Below are 14,005 nucleotides of genomic sequence, written 5' to 3' on the forward strand. Positions count from 1 at the left end.
ATGAACTGCTCCTATAGTTAATTAGCAACTGTTAGGCAGTAGCACACAGAAATGTTAGTTATTATTGTCTTAACCCTGAATAACCATTTAGGTTTTAGGAGCATATGGAGGAAACTAGAATGGCTTTATGTATACTGTATTAAGTATACAAATGTTTCTTTCTTGGAAATTAATAGGCAGCAGGTTTAAAACAAACATAAGGAAGTGCTTCTTCACATTAGCGCACAGTCAACTGTTGGAACTTGTAGCCAGGGGATGTGATGAAGGCCAAAAGAATAACTGGGTTCAAAAAAGTATTAGATAAATTAATGGAGCTTAGCTCTATCAGTGGTTATTAGCCAAGATGGTCAGGGATGCAACCCCATGATCTGGCTGTCCCTAAACCTCTGACTGCTGGAATCTGGGACTGGATTACGGGATGGATAACTCGATAAATTGTCCTGTTCTGTTTATTCCCTCTGAAGCATCTGGCATCGGCTGTTGTCAGAAGACAGGATATTGGGATAGATGGACCATAGGTTTGGCCTAGTATGGTCATTGTTATGTTCTTATCGAACTTCAGTTTGAGATTGATACTAAAATTTACAAAGCCATTTTAAACAAGTTTTATATGAAATCTTGGCCTGTTGGAAATCACAGTGAAACTGGGTTTTTTTTTGTTCCCTATCTAATGCATAAGCATAATATGGATTAAGTTCTATTATATTCTATTATACCAAAGTTCTTAGTATTTTGATTAGTCTTTGTCCATCTTTTTCTCTTACAGCATTGATCATCTAACCATCCCTTCACGCTGTGGAAAAGGAATGTTGCACCGTGTTTCTGAAGTCTTCGATTGTTGGTTTGAGAGTGGGAGCATGCCTTACGCACAAGTCCATTATCCATTTGAGAACAGAAAAGAATTTGAAGATGCTTTTCCTGCTGACTTCATTGCTGAAGGCATTGACCAAACCAGAGGATGGTAATATACTCTGTTCCAGATTTTAGAGAGAGAGAGAGAGAGAGAGAGAGAGAGAGTGTGTGTGTGCACTTAACAACATATGAACCATCCCTATGTGATGTGCAAACTATAATCATACAGCTTTCATTAAAATGCAGCTACATCTGTGGTGGGAGGGAAGTAGTCAGCAAATACCAGGGCAATCTCTTATTCTTTCTGAGACTTGTCATTGGATATTCTCATTGAGAAATTTGTCACAAAGTAAACTGCGCAGAATTCAGTTCATTTACCATAAAAAGAGGAAAGACCGAGTTTACTGAGCTGAGACAAAAACTGTTCTGGTGATGGTAGGTATTTCATACCTGATGAGTAAGCCAGTAGACCCCATGCACTAGATGTGATTTAACTTTTCTGTGTTAGTTTGGGAAAGGGCCAAAAGTGTAACTAAGTCAATCCTTGTGCGACTAGTAGAAGATGCACCTTTTAAAAAATATAAACTTCTAGACTTAAATTTCCTTCCACAATGTTGTGAACTGCTCCATTAACTATATTTCCTTGGCCAAACAAACCTTTCCTGATGTAAAGCGAAATCTTTCTCTAATCTCAGGTTTGTCCCTGGTAATTCCTTATGTATAATATTTAGTTTTTTGTCTTTTTGGCCCGTTAAGGAATGTCTGTTATAATTATGTGTCCTTGAAGTCTTAGTTTTGAGGTTGACTATGCTTAGTTTAACAAACCTTTCTTAACTAGACTTTCTTTCCATTGTCCCAAATTAGTGTAGTTCACTATATTGAAGTGATACTTGCACAGTAAACAGAGCTGTTACGTTTCTAAGTCAGTCAGGGCTAAGTGAGCTAAATTCGGGATTTTGTATATAATAGACTTTTTTATTCAATTCCAGTCATTTGTATTTTTGCAAATCTCTGAGATTAGAGAAAATGATTTAGGTTTAGTTTCCGAAAGGCAGTGGAACAGGTATAATTGAGGGCATGATATGAATACAGAAAAGTTGCATAGATATAAATGAAGGCCTAATTTAATCTTGCAATACTTTATTTCTGGTGGTGATGTGTGAGATGGAAAGAACCAAACTTGATTCCCAAAGTCCAGGTTGTGCTTTGAAGGCTGGCAATTAAAACAAGCAAACAAAAACCAACATATTTTATTTGCCAATTGAGTATACTTAACACAAAATCACTGAGAAACCAGAACCTTCACAGAATTTTGGTTCCTTTGCAGAGTAGAACTGTACGCTTTGAACTCTGTGGGACTTTACCCCACTTCCACCCAACTTGTACATGAACGTTTTACCATCGTTGCCGTTCATAACAGCCAATAGACAGCCATGTTTTTAATTGGTTTATAGATGTGCATATCAAAAGCATCTTATAAATGTAAATCTTAAACCCACCAAGTACAGACTATAAAGCAAATCAAACCACAGAATGATCATGAATAGGAATATGTAGATGATATGTTGAAATGACTACAGTGGTTGTCATTAAAATCATAACATTTACTACTGCAAGTAATTAGTATTAGCGCAATATTCCCAACATTACACACCAGGCATGTTTCAGTTAATTCCAGATACACTATTGTGGGTATTTTTCTGTTCATCTTTTTAAGAAACTGAACTATCTAACTTAATGTCCCTGGAGAATTTTCTTAAGTCACTAAAAATATCTGCATGTGCCACCTCAGAGTGTGTAACCCTCATATACCAGTCTCCTATTAAAAAGCAACAACAAAAACACTGAAGCCCCTTCTAGTCAAAGTCCGTTTTTGCTTTTAAAATAGAAATGCCTTACAGGCCTGGTCTACAGTGGGGTGGGGGGGATTGATCTAAGTTATGCAACTTCAACTACGTACACCATGGTAGGTCGTCTGCTGACACTCCCCTGTCGACTCTGCCTATGTTTCTCACTCTACTGGAGTACCGGAGTCGATGGGAGAGCGCTCAGCAGTCGATTTATCGTGTCTTCACTAGATGTGATAAATTCCCCCCTCCCCGGATCGATCACTCTGGAGGTAAGTGTAGACATGCCCACAGTGTTGTCATCATTCCATGATAAGTGCTGCTGTTGGGATCAGTTTGTTGTTTGTTTTGCATGTATATTTACATGCCATAACCCATGACTGTTTTGTCAGTTGGGTATTCATACTAGCTGAGGGAAGAATCAGCTAGTATGCAGTCTCTTTAGTTTTGATTTTCCTTGGTCATATGGGCAAAAGCTCAGGATTGAGGTTTTTTTTCTTTTGAAGACTGAAGATGAGGGAGGAAAAAAGAGTGGGAGTGGGATGTAATGGGGAGGGTAGAGAATTATGGACAAGGAATAAAGAATGGGAAAGTAGCTTAAAATGGCAAAGATTTTTATTCTACTTTTTGTGTATGTGTGAATGTTTGATAAAGGTTTGTAAGTTACATTGTAATTTACTTGGTTAAGAGGTTTTACAGCCCAGAGGGGTGTGCACCCTGAGATGATAATGTGAGTTGAAAGCCTCTCTAGGGAATAAGAATCACAGCTTTCAATCTAAGCTGCTTTATAAATGTAATAATGCACCCAAGCAACATTTACCAAGTCTTGGATACTCAAGTGCCACAGATGTGTTTTCTATTCTATGCAGCTTTTTGAGATCTAGCCACTTCAGAGGATACAAATGAACCTTTCTTTCAGCAGAGAATTTCTTCTCTAAATCTTATGCTAATAAACAGTTTTGAAGCATAACCTTCTGTGGCTTGGTCTGAGTCAATTTTCATAAAATCATCTTTCATTTAAAGGTTGTGTTAGCTTTAGCTCTATAGATTGCTGATTATTTGATATTCTCCCTTAGCTAACAAGGCTGTGCCACACTTTCAACTTATTTAAAAATAAAAAGAGTTGCACAAGCCCATGCCTCTGACACGAATCCTATTTGTGGATTAGTGTGCTGTTCAGAGGTGTGTTGGAAATATTCCTTGAGTCGGAGATGTCAAAAGTAGGATTCCAAGTCACTGCAAAACTGTATAATGTTCTTGGGAGTGCAGGGGCAGAAGGAGAGGCCCCGAGATAGGACAGACTCTTCTTCCAGGCTAAGAGTATAGCTGGATAGATGAACAATATTGTTGGGTGAGTTAAGGGAACCACTGTTGTGGCCCCTTGTGGCATGTAGTAGTTTAGATAGTTTAGTGTCCTTTTCCTTTGTCCCCACCCACAACTATTGCACATTTGGGGACAACATATACCTTCAAGTCAGCGGCACTGCTATGGGTACCTGCATGGCCCCACAGCATGCCAACATTTTTATGGCTGACTTAGAACAACACTTCCTCAGCTCTCGTCCCCTAACGCCCCTACTTTACTTGTGCTACGTTGATGACATCATCATCTGGACCCATAGAAAAGAAGCCCTTGGGGAATTCCACCATGACTTCAACAATTTCCATCCGACCATCAACCTCAGCCTGGACTAGTCCACACAAGAGATTCACTTTGGACACTACAAGTGATGGTCTAATAAGCGATGGTCACATAAACACCACCCTATACCAGAAACCTTCTGACCGCTCTACTTACCTACATGCCTCCAGCTTTCATCCAGACGACATCACACGATCCATTGTCTACAGCCAAGCTCTACAATACATTTGCTCCAACCCCTCAGACAGAGACAAACACCTGCAAGATCTCTATCAATCATTCTTAAAACTACAATACCCACCCGCTGAAGTGAAGAAACAGATTGACAGAGCCAGAAGAATACCCAGAAGTCACCTACTCCAGGACAGGCCCAACAAAGAAAGTGACAGAAACCACTAGCCGTCACCTTCAGCCCCCAACTAAAACCTCTCCAGCGCATCAAGGATCTACAACCTCTCCTGAAGGACGATCCATCACTCTCACAGATCTTGGGAAACAGGCCAGTCCTCGCTTACAGGCAGCCCCCAAACCTGAAGCAAATACTCAGCAGCAATCACAGACCACACAACAAAAACACTAACCCAGGAACCTATCCTTGTAACAAAGCCCATTGCCAACTCTGTCCACATATCTATTCAAGGGATACCATCATAGGACCTAATCACATCAGCTGCACCATCAGAGGCTTGTTCACCTGCACATCTACCAATGTGATATATGCCATCATTTGCCAGCAATGCCCCTCTGCCATGTACATTGGCCAAACCAGACAGTCTCTACACAAACAAATAAATGGATACAGATTTATAACATTCAATTATAACATTCAAAAACCAGTTGGAGAACACTTCAACCTCCTGGTCACTCGATTACAGACCTAAAAGTTGCAATTCTCCAACAAAAAAACCTTCAAAAACAGACTCCAACGAGAAACTGCAGAATTGGAATTAATTTGCAAACCGGACACCGTTAAATTAGGCTTGAGTAAAGACTGGAAGTGGATGGGTCATTACACAAAGTAAAAACGATTTCCCCATACTAATTCCCCTCCCCCCCCGCCCCGTTACTCACACCTTCTTGTCAACTGTTGGAAATGGGCCATCCTGATTATCACTACAAAAGTTTTTTTTTCCTCCTGCTGATAATAGCCCACCTTAATTGATTAGTCTTGTTAGAGTTGGTATGGCAACACCCATTTTTTCATGTTCTCTGTGTATATATATCTTCCTACTGTATTTTCCACTGCATGAATCCAGTGAAGTGGGTTTTAGCCCACGAAAGCTTATGCTCAAATAAAATTTGTTAGTCTCCAAGGTGCCACAGGTACTCCTTGTTGTTTTTCTTTATATTTTTTTTGGTGGATTTTAAAAATCTATTAAAGGGGAAGTTCTCTATCGTCCTGTCTCCCAACCTTGCTAATTATTCTCAACATGTTTCACTGTCATTTATTAGTATTCTAGTACTTATGTGTAATATTTGGAGAAATAATAGTGTATATACTGCACAGCAAGAAAACAACTGTACAATAAGCTTATTTTAATGGATCTTTTCCAGTTATATGTCCACTCAGATGTTAATTCTAATGTGCTAGAGTGAATAAATCCAGCTTAATTGAAATTTGATTTGTAATTGACAGCATGGTGCTTTTTAGCATAACGTGCCTAGAATATGGTTTGAACTGTCTGATAACAAATTTACCACTTTTTTGTTTTCAGGTTTTATACTCTCCTGGTGCTATCCACAGCTCTTTTTGGGAAGCCTCCTTTCAAGAATGTAATTGTAAATGGGCTGGTTCTTGCTAGGTTAGTATATTTATTTTCTTTACTGAACAGCTTTTTATTGTCACCTAGTTGTAATAGGTTCAGGTATGTTACTCTAAATCACAAGTGAGACATTTTGGTAGCCTAGGAGTACATAGTGGTTATAGTTAGGTCAGTTTTGGCTACCAATGAGAGAGAAACTTGTCGCAAAGTAGCAACGTTACAGAAGATGAATTTAACTGCCCATCAGAGAGGGACATTTGTGTCTCCTATCCGGGAATTATGCCTAGTTCTTCACAGGAATATTTGCCCTTACTTATCAGCCACAAAGCTAATTAAATCTGGATAGAATTGAGGAAAGAAATGATATGCCATTGTGCAGAAGGAAGGGTATCCCCTGTTATTTAAAAGCTACATGTTGATTTGGAGGTTTATATGTTTTTTATAACAGTAAATATATTTTTCAGTGTCACAACTTGCCACATCTTCAGGATGATGATACTGATGCAAAGCAAATATTTTGTTTTTATCCTCTTGCACCTTATAATAATAGGAGAAATACCTATCTCCTAGAATTGGAATGGACCGTGAAAGGTCATCGAGTCCAGCCTCCTGCCTTCACTAGCAGGACCAAGTACTGATTTTTGCCCTAGATCCCTAATTCGCCCCCTCAAGGATTGAACTCACAACCCTGGGTTTAGTAGGCCAATGCTCAAACCACTGAGCTATCCTTATGTGCCTTAATTTTTCAGAGGAAGTTGGAATCTTCTAATTGAGTCTGTAATTTAGGAGCCTATTGCTTCCAGGTTTTCTCAGTGCTCTGGAATTGTCCATCTTGCTGAAATAGTGTGCTGAGTGCATGACAGTGGCTTGGGTAACTGTAAACATATTGTGACAATGAGATTTGAGTTTTAATCAATTATTTGGAAAGGAAGCTGGATGTAAAGGGCTACTCGGTTAGCAAATCTTGTGTTGTCAAAGTCCTAAGAACTCATTCCCCACACTTGGCATTTTTTTTTTTTAAGTGATGGCCAAAAAATGAGCAAACGCAAGAAGAACTATCCTGATCCAGTGACCATTGTAAATGGTTATGGAGCTGATGCACTAAGGTAGGAACTGGCAATTCTGTCTTTTTTTTTTAATGTAGATACCTAATACTTCAAATTCCTATGAATGGTTATATCACACATGTATACCAGAAGGAGTGTAATGGGTTTTGACAGATAGCAATAGGAAGGAACTTCAGTTTAGAGTATTTCAGAACTCTGTGGCAAGGAAATAGTTGTGGGAAGGGATGACCCAAGGGATTGGTAATGGGTTATGGAGCCTTGAACTTCTAAAACATTGGTTCCGATCCTAACGAGGCTGATAATGACTGAAGCTAATTGCTATTTGATGGCTTTTTGGTTAGGAAATGAGTTTTGTCCAGTTCCTATTATATAATATGTCAATTTAAGCTGACACTAATTGGTATCATTGCCGGCTTTATAAGCATAGGGGCCAAGTATTTGAATGGTCATGAAAACGATGATCAACTCTTCCTCAGAGCTAGTTACTCTAGAATGGCATATCTGCCCACATGCTGCATGGTGGAGGGAAGCTTGTGCAGTCACTGCTTGTGCAGTCACTACCTGTGCTATATCCTGCCTATGGAGAAAAGATTTAGTCTATATTGCTGTTTAATGCAGCATCTTTCATAAGCACTATATTCAGTTAAAATTGAGACAAAAGTGAAGGGGCAGATCAGAATATATTCATGTACAAAAAGCACCTTACTGATCAAACCATCTAGGTCTTTGTGCAATTTAAGTTGTTTCATTAAAATAACACAAATGCTCAAGTATAAGAGACATTTAATTTGCTGGGTGCAATAAAATCTCTTCATAACCTAAAGGTGGAATATGTACATTGAATATCTGAATTAATATCTTATTTATGGTTGTAAAGAGCCATTTGAATGTTGTGTTATTCAAGTTTTTATAATATGTCACCAGGCATCATGATTGCATGCTGAGACTATGGCAGTACAAATAAGTATGTGTGTCTGTTGAAAACTTTCCATTTGCCATAACTGAAACTTGCTCTAAAATTAACATTTATTTTAAGAAGACTAGACTCGTGTTTGACTACCTTGAAAAATGGAGCAGAGGTCTCTACTTTGATACAACTTTAAAATTTAAGCTACTCCCCCTCCTCCCCCCTTCACCCTCCCCCCCACACTTCAGAAACATTGAAATCCCCTTTTGGTAAATACCTTATATGTTGTCAGTTCAGGAAGACATTGGCATAAAAGAACTAGATTTACTGTGAAGGCTTGAATAGAGTTCTTAAGTTGATCAACAAGATCAAACTCTTTCTTTTAAAATAGTCTAACCATGGTCAGCAGAATATGAAGAAGCAGGGAATTGGTAGATGAAGCAGCATGACTGCAGAGATTCCTAGTTGTTATCGAGGCTTTTAAACTCAATGTTGTTTTTTCCCTAATTTTTTTCTACCTTAAAAAAACCAAAACCAAAATGCTAAAAGGTACAATTCCATTATTTCCCCATTTTTGTTTAATAAAAAGCTAATTCATTTTTCTGCCTGACATACCCTGTCTAATGTCATATTTATTTATACAGACACCCACACACAGAGTAGAAAGCAGTACAGACTAGGTTCATTTAAGGAAAGACCTCTGTGATTCAGTTGTTTGTGCTTATCCACTGAAGCACTTCTTGTATACTGTTTATAGAATAAGCTACTTTAGATTTTCTTGTCGTTTTGGCACTGCTTCTAATCAGAGTTACTTTAGCTTCTGTGAAGGAAGTTCTCCCCTCCCCCTCAGGAGAATCTTTATGAACGGTAGCTTCAAATTAGTCTCAGCACTGCAGTATGTTAGTAAATACAGCATCCACAGCAGTTACACACATAAGCTGCTTAAATGTATAATAGGATGAGAACTCCCAGATGGAAGGAATAGCTAGGTAGCACAGAGAGTTAGCATACTGGTCTCTGACTTTTAGAGTCTTTAATTCCAGTGTTCTTTGAATCATATGTGAAACCATTCAGTGTCTAAGAGCTTGTTTACACGATGCAGCAATGTACAGTTGTAGAGCACCTTAAAGTGTTGAGCTCTAACTGCCATGTTGACCCAACTGATGCACTCTTAAAATATGTGTTAATGTTGTATTGTTTTCAAACAGGACTACATTCATGCACAATAGGAACCTTTTAGAGCACATCAGTGGGGTCAACACAAACCTGTTCGAGTTCAACACTTCAAAGCCCTCTACAATTTTACACCCTTTCTGGTGTGCATTGTTGCACTGTGTAGACAAGTCCTAAATGTTAAAGCTACCATCACACTTGGGCAGTCTTGGCAACCTTGACTCAGATGGGCTGTAAGCCAAAGATGAAGTTGTGCAGTGAGGGGAATAAGTGTGGTGGTCTCTCTTTCTCCCCATTTAATTTCCTTTCACTTCCATGAGCTCCAGAGAAGGTCCTCACATTAAAGGGAAGGTATTTGTGCTATACTCTCCACTCTGCCTGCTTTGTATTTCCGAAAGCAGGGCAACAAAAACTGTGGCGGGGACTGCAGGAAAGGATGGGGTCAGTGGGGAGAGGAGGGAAATACTTATTTCTATGGGCGTCACATAATTTTTTTGAACCAGTTTAACTGTTTTGGTTAGGAGTGTAATATTTCTGCCAAAAGCTATACCAGTACAGCTCCTAATGTTGACATAGTTACATTGGTACAGCCTATTTCTCCTTCCCCTATCTTGGTATAGGCATCTTTATACTAGATTAACTGTGCCCACACTAGGGGGACTGCACTGACTTAACTACAGCAGCATAGTTAATGCAGTACAATTTGTGTGTAGATGAGCATTTGAACTTGGCAGTTTTTTCTTGCTCAACATGCTAAAAACCTATCCTATGAGGACTTCTATGCTTCATGTGCTACAGTTAATATTTCTGCTGTGCTGGTCTGGATTAAAAATTGCAACTTCAGTAAAAATAATTTCCAAATATCAGTTGGTGATTGAGTTTTCTCTGCACCTTTTTGGAAGGAATGTACATGTAGACTTTGCCCTTCTTGCCATGTCAATACATTTGTGATGGGGAATTGACTGATGTAAAAACACCTGTACACAACATTAAATACCAAATACATCTGAAGCAAGTCAAATAATGTTCTGCTTCAGTAAACACAGGCCACATTATGATTTTGAGGTAAAGCTATTATTGCGAGCTGAGCAGGCTCAGTATAAATTGCTTTAAAAAGGCGTTTGACCATAAGCAAATGTCCTTAATGACTGAAAATAAAATAAACTCTTTTTTGTGCTAGTTTCTTTTCTTTACATTCAGAAGCATTTTATTCTGACTAGCTTTAAAAACAAATTTCATTTGAAGATACATTTAGTCTATAACAGTCCATGCTTCTGGTATTATAAATAATTTATTTACTGTGTCTTCAGTGTCTTGTAATTACACAGCTGCCAGTACACAAGGACACCAGATAAAACCAAGAGAAGTGCATGTTTTCTGAAGCCTGCAGACAGTAGTGTTTGTTACTTTCCTAAGTTTATTTACAGGCCATTTGCTGTTGTGGTAACCTTGGAACACAGTGGGTAAAGATTTAAAATGACATTTATGTAAAATAAATTTGGAAAATTTAGAGACGACAGTATTATTGGTTTGCAGTGTCTGTGGTATACATTATTGCCAGCCCTGAAAGTTCAAAAATCTCTAGTCAGACACTTATAAATCACGTGAGACTGGCTCACAAATTATGAGATTAAAAATTATGTAGTGTTTTTGGTCTGTTTGAAGATTTTTGTATTTCCCCTCCCCACCTCCAGTGTATGTGAGACAATTAGTGTTGTAAACTCTGCCCGATTTATTGAGTAAGGTGGCCTGGATCTTCCAGCTTATCCCCCATTCTAATGAATTAATTTTTGTGTCGTACCCACCTCCCCGGCCCTCATGTCAATTCTGCCAGGCCTGGGTGGGCAGCTGCATGAGGTCCTCTTCACTCCCTTCATAATGCTGGTCCCTGTGGGTACTCACTGTGGGTGTGCATGTGCTCCATGCCCCTCAGACTGGAAACTTTTCATTAGCAGTGTCTGTTGGTCCATGCCTGCTCCCTTTGCCGCCTTGTGCTCCCAACCAAGGGTATAAGGGGCAGCACGCAGGGGCGGCTCCAGGTCCCAACATGCCAAGCGCATGCTTGGGGTGGCATGCCGCGGGGGGCGCTCTGCCGGTCGCCGGGAGGGTGACAGGCAGGCTGCCTTCAGCGGCATGCCTGTGGAGGGTCCGCTGGTCCGGCGGCTCCGGTGGACCTCCCGCAGGCGTGCCTGCGGAGGGTCCTCTGGTCCACCAGAGCCACCGGACCAGAGACCAGCAGAGCGCCCCCCGCGGCATGACACTATGCTTGGGGTGGCGAAATGTCTAGAGCCGCCCCTGGCAGCATGGACCAACCACCTTGCTCCAGTTCCTTCTCTAATGTGAATAGAAGGTGGTCTGAGCTGCTCTTCCCCAGGAGGCAGGAAAGTGGGTGACTGGGCTAAAGTTTGTGAGGGGGTTGGAGCTTCTGGTATCATTTTGAGACTGGTTCCAGATCCAGCCAAAATCCTGTGACTTGAGAACAAATCGCAAGAGTCAGTGACAGCATGTACAAAGGCTTGTACAATGAGATTTGCTATACCAATAAATAAATAAATAAATAAATGGAGTCCAAATTGCTGTTTCATTTACATATTTATTTAGTAATTAGACATAATACGGAACTATTTTACATTGCCACATATTGGTCATCCGCCCGCAACACGCCGCGGGGTACTGCAGCTTAAGGCTGTCAGTTTTAAGTCAGACTGAGCAGACCTGCAGGCTTTATACTGGTCTGCCAGTTGGAGCATGGTCATCTAAATTCAAAAGAAAGTTTCTTCTATTTTTAAACATGTATTGAAGTCCGGCTTTTAGAGTTGAATGTTAAATTCAAAGTTTTGAATTTACATTCCTGTAATGCTGACTTTCATGCTTTACCATCTATTTGCCCTAACAGCTGTATTTTATGTATTATGTTTATGTGAGAAGGTCTTTCAAGAAGAATTCATGGTCTAGTATTTTTGAATGTATTCTGTCAGCCCAAGTTAGGGTTTTCAAGTGCCCTAAAGGAAATCTCTGTATAGATTCATTAGTTTAGAAATTTGTGTTCTAAAAAGTTTATAAAACATGACCAATTGAGTTCTGAAATAAATCTGTTACTGACAACGTTGAAATCTTAAAAAGAAAAGATTTTTGGCAAGTTGAATGAAGTACTACATACATCTTTATTTTAAATAATTGTATAGGTTGTTAGCTAAATGAGACACTAGTTCTGACCTACAGTAGTCTGTTATACTTTAGTAGAAACCACGTTGTCTTTGTAGTTTAAAATACTAGCTTAGGCAGTGCAGATATAAGGTTTTAAAAGATAAACTTTTTGCAAACTGAAGTGGATACATATTATGATACACCTGAAAAAAGATAAGTGAATATGGTTCTCATTATTACCGCCAAAAATATATATATTTGTGTGAACTACTCTTCTCCTTTGCAGCGGATTTACATGCTACAGACTTTAAATCTCATTCTACATTATTTCAGAATTCACTGCTTACTTGTTGACGTGTAGTAATTTTTAACCAACACAGAAGAGACATTATGCATTATTCTAGGTACCAGTGTTTTTATTGGGCACTTTAAAAATAAATAAATACATTTTGGCACACTATGTGCCTGGTGGAAGAAATTGACTTGTTTCCTTCAGTAAGGACACCTTAAGTTTTTTTATTGTTGGCTCTAGTGGGGTAACTGGTTAAGTGGAATAATGGCTCAATTTGACTTCATGTGGCTATGGAAAAGGGTACTCCAAAAACAAGCACCCACTATCCTGTCCTTAAAATGAGATAAGGCGGGGGGGAAAGGCAGAAAGTAAAAATCCCTTGTCTAAGCCAATGTTAAAACCTCTTATTTACTCTTCATGCAGTATGGGAAAATCTCAATTGGCAGCTCTTAAAGTTGTCTATTCTGACCGGTAGAGTTGAGCAAATAGTGGAAAGATATTTTCCTATCAGTTATGTTCTCCTTAATGACTTTGCATCTCTTGAGCCACACTGTAGGAGTTGTGAGCCTGCCCATGTGGGCCCTGAATCTTTTTGTGCAGTACTGGCATTTAGCCAACATGTGCATAACATCCCTCAAGACCAATATTCTATTCAATCAGGTTGTAAATACCTGGTTTCCACCAGGTCTCCATTCCTTTCTAACCACTAGCTAGTGCAGTCATGGCATGTTACTCCCTCTCCTTCTATGTGGGAAAGTTAGCTTTTTGTTACAAACCTTTCAGTTTAGTTATAGGATTAGTACAGGGAAAGTTGTTTAAAATTTTCTTTTTGTATTTTCCCTCCTTGTTATCTGGCTAAGATATACTGGGGGCTTTGTCTATTGTGGTGGAGGCAGAGAAAAAGGCAGGGATCAGTTTCCCTTCCAAAACATCAGTTGGATGTTTGCATGGCTAATGGTTCTCAGTGCTTTTGGGAAGGGTGCTCCTGCAGGGGATATGCTATTTGTGAAGTCATCTCTCCCAAGATATTTCTAATTCAGGAGAAACTGATCTGAGACAGTGCTTCCTGGACCAAGTAGATCAAATTTGAAACCTTCCTTGGTATTGAAGTTGGGATCCTTTGGACCCCATGCTGTTAGAGGAAGCCCTAAAAACAAACTGTCCATATAAGTAGTATCCATTGCTAAAGTACGTAAGACTTTCAGATTGTGCCAGAGAAGAGCCTTGTCTTAACATGGATTCTTGAAACCTAGAACAGTCAAGAGACACTTTCTGAAGGATCCAGCAATTGACACTGGCCTCAAGGCAGCCAGCC

General features: G+C 39.5%; 1 protein-coding gene across 2 annotated transcripts in view; it reads left to right on the top strand.

The window, feature by feature from the left end:
• IARS1 (isoleucyl-tRNA synthetase 1) overlaps positions 1 to 14,005 on the top strand; it is a 202,719-nt gene that overhangs the window by 110,409 nt on the left and 78,305 nt on the right. For both annotated transcript variants that reach the window (XM_039481310.1, XM_039481309.1), the window contains exons 18-20: positions 767 to 961; positions 6,057 to 6,143; positions 7,127 to 7,210. In XM_039481310.1, coding sequence (XP_039337244.1) covers positions 767 to 961; positions 6,057 to 6,143; positions 7,127 to 7,210 — 366 coding nt within the window. The remainder of the gene's footprint in view (positions 1 to 766; positions 962 to 6,056; positions 6,144 to 7,126; positions 7,211 to 14,005) is intronic.

This window comes from Mauremys reevesii, linkage group 7 (assembly GCF_016161935.1).
Source record: "Mauremys reevesii isolate NIE-2019 linkage group 7, ASM1616193v1, whole genome shotgun sequence".
Classification (NCBI taxonomy): domain Eukaryota; kingdom Metazoa; phylum Chordata; order Testudines; family Geoemydidae; genus Mauremys; species Mauremys reevesii.